The 7,374-nt window shown below is 36.3% G+C and overlaps 1 protein-coding gene across 1 annotated transcript; it reads left to right on the forward strand.

Annotated features, from left to right (window-relative positions):
- Positions 1-919: 919 nt before the first annotated feature.
- LOC148585916 (UPF0481 protein At3g47200-like) lies at positions 920-2,383 on the forward strand. Its single transcript, XM_088516925.1, has one exon. It carries the CDS (start codon positions 920-922, stop codon positions 2,381-2,383), a length of 1,464 nt encoding a protein of 487 aa, XP_088373051.1.
- Positions 2,384-7,374: the final 4,991 nt, after the last annotated feature.

The raw sequence follows: 7,374 nt of genomic DNA on the forward strand, positions 1-7,374 counted from the left end.
TTAAAAATAAAAAATAAAAAATAAAAAAAATAAAGCTTGTTCTCAAAAACCAATTCGGTCATCTCTGTTTTCTTTCTAGAAAGATGTTGATAACCCGTAACCCACCAAAACTTCTTGATTCCTATCTACACCTTTTGCAGTAACCTAATACATCATGTAACATTTTTTCTCCTTTAGAAAAAAGAAAAAGAAAAAGATGATGATTGATAGGTCCAGCCATTGCAGAACATTCTCAATTAAAGCGTGTACGTGCAATTTCGCAATGGGTTTGGCTACAATTTTTTGGCAATTTGCAGACCCTACATGTAAGGGGGGCCATTACGGAGTCAATCTGTTCGGATAGCTAGGTATTCGAATAGTTTAAACCCGGTTCAATTAGCTAGAGGGAATCTTGATTTATGCAATACCAAACTTGCCTCAGAAAGACGAAAGAATTACTAATAGTTTGTCTGAAAAATGATGACGGCTTTATCAATTAAACTTGAGTCATAAAACAAGTTAATAATATACTTGAACAAAAGTGTGTAACACATTTGATTCATGACTTGGTATATGAATATGGTTCAAACCCGGCTCAATTAGCTAGAGGGATTCCCGATCTATGCAATACCAAACTTGCCACGAAGGAATTACTACTAGTTTGTCTGAAAAAAGAAGACGGCTTTATCAAACTTAAGTCATAAAACAAGTTAATAATATACTTGAACAAAAGTGTGTCATACATTTGATTCCTGACTTGGCATATGAATGTAGTTCAAACATCCTAAATTCCTCAGAGCTACAGTTTCTATGTGTCTGCATATATAAAACAAGTTTATTACTTGAACAATAATGTTGTCAACTTTCCACCCCAAAATTCTCTCCATATTTTGTATTCCCCATAAATTTATAGTAAACCCCTTTGTGGTGCACACTCGCCATGGCCGGAACAGAGCATGTTATATCTGTGGAGAAGTTGCTTTCGAGGAAGGTTAATGTTGCTAGAACAGAAGCTGGTCAAACAAGCAGAGCCTGCAGAGGCAATGACCAACCTATCATTGACGCTGAGAAGACCCGAAGGTCGAGCACCGAGAAAGACAATCCCAGGCAGCAGAGGTTGGATCGATTAGAGAAGGCAGGACATCAAGCAGAAGAAACTGGACCAAAGATACAAAAGGTTCCGTTTTTGCTGCGAGATCACAAAAATGTCGCCACGTATTTTGAGCCGAGGGTGGTGTCGCTAGGTCCTATCCATCACGGTGAGCCAAATTACCAGAAAGCAGAGGAGTACAAGCTTATATTGGCATTCAAGTTCGTCCAGGAGAGTGGAAAGACAGCTGGAAGTTTGTACGCATTAATTGAGGAAGAAATCAAACGACTGAGGGAGTGCTTCGATGAGGAGGTGACAAAGGAGTACGAGGACGAGTACCTCGCCTGGATGCTGTTCGTGGACGGGTGTGCTGTATTACAATTCATGTACTATGCAGTTGAAGACAAATTCAAAGATGTGAAAATTAAAAACGATCAAGCGGCCTTTTGGCAACAGGATTTGTTCTTGTTGGAGAATCAACTTCCTTACCAACTCCTCGAGGATTTAATGGAGTTGAACGACAATAAAGAGACTTTGAAGAATTCGATCGACAGTTTCGTTGAAAATCATGCAAATTCCAAGACTATTAAAAATTTCAGCACAAAAAAGCCGGCCCATCTTCTCGATCGCCTGCGAACAAGACTCCTTTGCAAAAGTCCTGTCCCCCGAGCCGGTGATAAAAAGGGAAAGAAAAAGAAGGAGGCCGATTGGCAGTCGTATCGCAATGTGAAGGAACTCAGAGCAGCAGGAATCCAATTGAAGCCTAGTAATACTAATTCCTTGATAGACTTATCTTTTTCCGACCATTTCACTGGATGCCTTTTTCTTCCTCAAATAACAGTGGATGACTCGACTGGGCCCATGTTCTTGAACTTGATAGCTTACGAGGGGTGTCCGGATTTCGAGAACGACATGGGCGTCACCTCTTACATATGCTTCCTTGATTCACTCATTAATCATGCCGACGACGTGAAGGAGCTAAGGAAAGCGCATATACTCCACAACTTCCTTGGTAGCGACATAAAAGTGGCTCAACTCATTAATGACATTGGCGCTGACTTGGTGCCTAATCCCAGAACATATGCCGATGTCAAAAATCAGATTCAGAATTGCTACGACAAGAATATATATTATGTTCTCAATAAGTTGATGACCTGGGCAGATGAGATCATTCACAAACATTTCAGCAGCCCCTGGGCAATCGTGGCTCTGCTTGCCACATCATTAGCACTTGTTCTAACTGCCATCCAGACATGGTACACAGTCTACTCTCCCCCTGGCCCCTGCGATGACTTTTGCCGGCGTCGACCTTAATTAACACGAATTTCATATTATATGCATCTCAGTTTGTTGTCTCCGAATGAAAGTACCCCCGGCCCCTTACATCTATCTGCACCGACTCTCAAGTACGTACATCCAGGTCCATGTGATTCCATTTATTTCCTTTTGCTTTATTACCTGTTTGTATGTAAAATAAGTCGGACAGAATGTATCATTTTTTTTTTTTGTTTGTTTGTTTTTGAGTGAAGAGTGAATATATCTTATACCTAAATTAATTGATGTAATGAGTATGAGATAAACATGATTATTGTTAACTTTGTCGTCCATAACTAAGGGTTTTCTTTTTCCTTTTTTGAGGGATCAAAATATGAATATTTTCAAACAATATATCCCACACTTAAGATTTAGTTTGACTAATATTTTACGCTGCACGAAACACTCTAAAATTGGAAAAACCTTTTTCGTAAAGAATTTTATGCCCAAACAAATGAGGCCGTATGAATTAGTCTTTCTTCAAATCGAGTCAGAGAAAAGTCGTCAAACCTAGTATATTATGAGAGTATATGATTCTCATGTGCAATTTTTCACATGAGAATGTAGCACTCATTCGACCGGGTATCGAATGTCACCGAGGCTTATTTTAATCCAATAGACATTGTAATTGGAGAATCTTCATAAAACATGACTTGGTAGCTCTTTGAATAAGCTTCCCAATACCATTAAAATTGTCTTCATCGAATATTATAATCTGAAGTTATTGTTAATTTAATAGGATTGGTCTGTTTGTAATTAAACTGGTGTACATCAGGTGTAATTAGTGTGTGCTATTGCTCTAAAGTTTCATGTCTTAACTTTTTTTTTCTTTTTTCTTTTCTGAGCAAAGTTTCATGTCTTACTTAGTGTAGACTATTAAGGTACTGGCAAGGTTCTTGGACTATCATATCCCGGGATAATGTGTATAATGGCTTGTCCAATATTTGACAAGTGAGGGGTGTTTCGACCATGTCCTTCAACTCCTCTCTCTCTCCATTTTTTTTTTCTTTGTTTGCCCTTTTTCTGACTTGTCCATGGGCTTGTTTTTGCTACAATATTGAACTTTGAGAGCGTTAAATGTAATCAATGGTAGTTTGGGATTACAGAGTGCAGTGTAAAATATACTTATAAGTATATTTTTTCAATATTTTTTATTCGTAATAGAAATGTTTTAGAATATTAATAACTTTTTGATGTAGATCGGAGTGTAGTCCGAACCAATATGTTATTTCATGTTTTTGTTGTTTAAGTGTCGTGACCGTTCGGACGGCCATATGCCTCGTCTGGACGGGCGCCGTAGCTTTATTTTATTTAAATTGCCTTTATTTCATGTTTTATTAGGTTTGGGGTTTTGAGAGTCTTTATTTCGTATTTTATTAGGTTTAGGGTTTTGGGGCTATAAATACATGCTTATAGCCTCCAGAAAGTTAGAGTTATTGTTTATGAATCAGTTTTTTTTTTTAATGAGAAAACTCAAAGTTGAGTTTATTCTTCTTTTTTTCCTTTAAACTTTAGATAAACTCAATTGTTTTTAGAAGAATTCTTAGGTCTTTGATAGAATCTAGGTCTGAAATTGTTTATCCGTTCTTTTATTGTTGTTCTTCGCTGCAAAGTCGGGTTGCATCAGTTGATATCAAAGCTCAATTACTTTCCATGAATGGGAAGGAGCAACCGTTGTGCAAACATGAACGAGGTGTACGTGCGCACAGAGACAACACGTAAGGAGCAATCGGCGATTCGTTTGCGGCACATGGGTGGTGGGCCGAACGGTTGTCGTCGCAAACCAAGACCGCGATTTGCGAAGGCGGAAGGCAGATCTAACGCTAAACGTTGGCAACACATGGATGATCAATTCAAGGCTATGAGGGATCAAATTGAAGACCTCACTACCCAAATATCCAACATGGGTGGTCACAATGAGAATGAATCAGACACGTTACTAATTTGTAACGTGTCAGTTAGACACGTTACAAATTAGTAACGTGTCAGTTAGACACATTACAAATTAGTAACGTGTCAGTATGGCACATTACAAATTAGTAACTGTCAGTTAGACACGTTACAAATTAGTAATGTGTCATTTTGGCACGCTACTAATTGGTAACGTGTCAGTATGGCACATTACAAATTAGTAACTGTCAGTTAGACACGTTACAAATTAGTAATGTGTCATTTTGGCACGCTACTAATTGGTAACGTGTCAAACTGACACGTTACTAATTTGTAACGTGTCAAACTGACACGTTACTAATTTTTTGTCCAATTAATTAATTCCATTAATATTATTTAGTTACATATTGGTTATTTTAAAAATATATATGTATTTAGCAAAATACTAGCAACTCCGTATATAGTCTAGAATATTGTGATTTCTAAAAATCACAATGTTATTTTTTAATAACATTGAATAGTTTAATTATCATTACAATATGATAAATATATCAAATGGAAAGCTTTATAAAATATAACAAAGAGTAATTGAATAGTTTAATTATCATTATTCTTCGTAGCTACTTTAGTATATGTTATTATAAAATATAACAAAATTATTATGAAAACTAAATAAATCATTTTAGTTTATGCATGTTGTCAATTTATTTAAACATTTTAGTATATGTTGTCAATTTATTTAAAAATTTGACAGTTGTTGTGGTTTACTTGATTTACAATTATTAACGACTCTATGTGGAATCAAAATTAATTTATAGGTCCTTAAGATATCCAAAAAATAATAATTTAGTATTTATTTAAGTTCGTCCCGTCAAGTCGAAACAATATAGTTTTTGCCCCTGTATATGACAATTTTATACATCCAGATGGAAGAAGTTTTTCCGATACAATTTTTTACAGAATAAAATCCTTGTCCAACAAGCGCTTTTCTGACACTATATATATATATATATATATATATATTCCCCACAGTTTTCCCGACACTATATATATATATTTTCCAACACAATATACTTTTTCGGACACTGTATATATATATAATTTTTAAAAAAAATTCAAAACATAAAAATTGGTAACGTACTACTGTCGCACGTTACTAATTGGTTTGATATTTTTCCCCATCCCAGCGCGTGCTAGCTTAGTTTCTTTTCCCCCTATTTCTCCTGGCCTCTTCTTTTTCTTCCTCTTCTTTCCCTCCACCGCGCCAGTACCATACCCCAGCTCCCAAACAGTGATTTTTCTCTCTTCCTCCTCCGGCGTTTCTCACTCTCCGGCGTTCTCTCTTTCTGCTTCTAGCTCTTCCCACGCGCACGTACGCCCTCCTCTCTCCCTCGCTCGTTTTTCTCTCTTCTACTTTGGCTGGCATTGTCTCCCTCCCGGCGGCCTCTCTCACTCCGGCGGCGTCGAACCCAGGTGACTCACCAACACTCTCTCCCTCTCCAATATTATACTGCAGGTATATATATATACTCAAATTTCTCATATTTGAGTGAATGGCAAATAAACATATATTAACGTGAATGGCAAATAAAAAAATTTCTCAAATTTTTTTTCACCCATTTGTCCTCTCGTCCTCCGGGACAACTTGTTCACATTGTATCTGCATTTGTATTCCGTATTTCTGTGTGTTTCTTTTTTAATTGTTTGTTTTATATGCCATTGAGTAGAAGCTTAGTAACTGTTTGACAAAAGTCCGAAGTGAATAGTGCACTCCGATTTTTGTATGGTATTGCATGAAGGTCTTTATCTTCTAATTGCAAAAGAACTTTCACTTTAGTATTGCTGTGTTCTATCTTTTACTTATTTGGTGTATCTTAAAATTGTAAAGATTGGGTATTGTTTTATGTGTTGTAAGTGCGCTGATATTAATGGGTTTCTTGGTCTTCATTGGGTTCTCTAAGCCAATGATATACCCTTTTGTAGTGGCAAAGATCCACCTCCCACTATTTAAGAGAGATAAATTTAACATTGAGTAAAGAGTTTGTTAAATAGTATATTTTGTGAGTTTTGTTAAAATATTGGGTTAATTACCCTTTTAGTATCAGCCTGTCTTTCTCTAGTCGAGAGTAATTTATTTTATGGGTGCTTTGGGATTTGCTTGTGAAAAACCATATTAAGTCGTTGTACCAGTTAATTCTTAGAGGCGTTTTAGTCCTTTTAACATCTTATATATGTTTCTGAGCACATTCAATAAAGATTTAGACGTGGAAAGCCAACTGATCACGTTGTCCTTTGAGCTCATCAGGGCAGACTTTTATAAATTAGTAAAAAATCAGTTAGTTTCGCTTACTCATCAATTAAATTAGATGGATGATTTCATTTCTAGATATATTTTAGACGGCAAGTAGACTCAAATCTAAATGCAATGAAATCTAAGATAAAATGGATATGGGCAAAGCAACTCTCCCTTAGAATTTTGTCATGGACCATTTGTACACTCGTTAGCAAAATAATAACAATACAAGAAAAAAGATTTTGATTTAGTGCATTTGTAGAAGCCCAACCAGGTCTCATAATTCTCATTCAAGGATTGATAATTTGCCTTTCGGAGGATATATAGGCGGATCAAAAAAGAAAAAAAAGAAAATCATTTGGGTCTTCCAGTCATGTGTTGAAATAAATAAGACCATAATTGAGGAATACAGAATTCACCCATGCATCCACAAACTAGCATTTTACATGTACACGTCACTTTTTGCCTCGAAAGCGCAGGGCTTACACTTGGCATAATCAGTACTTCACTACAAGAACAGAACAGAGCACACAGTACAGTACTAGAAGAGTACACAGATCTTAAAAATTAACATACACTTAACACTTATGCGGAGGGAGGAGGAGGGATATATCTGTTATTTTAGAAATTTTCAGCTCATAAGTTGACTTCTTAAACAAAGCCTAAGCTATGAAACCAAGTGATTTTTGGCACAATAATTATGATTTGCATATGTATGATTGTGGCAGCTCATGAGCTTTGAAGTGTGAGCATTAGTAGAAAGTAAAAACACATTCAATTGTGGATTCGCATGAGATATGTGAGTTTA

The sequence above is a fragment of the Corylus avellana genome, chromosome 5, assembly GCF_965113065.1.
Source record: "Corylus avellana chromosome 5, dhCorAvel1.hap1.2, whole genome shotgun sequence".
NCBI lineage: Eukaryota > Viridiplantae > Streptophyta > Magnoliopsida > Fagales > Betulaceae > Corylus > Corylus avellana.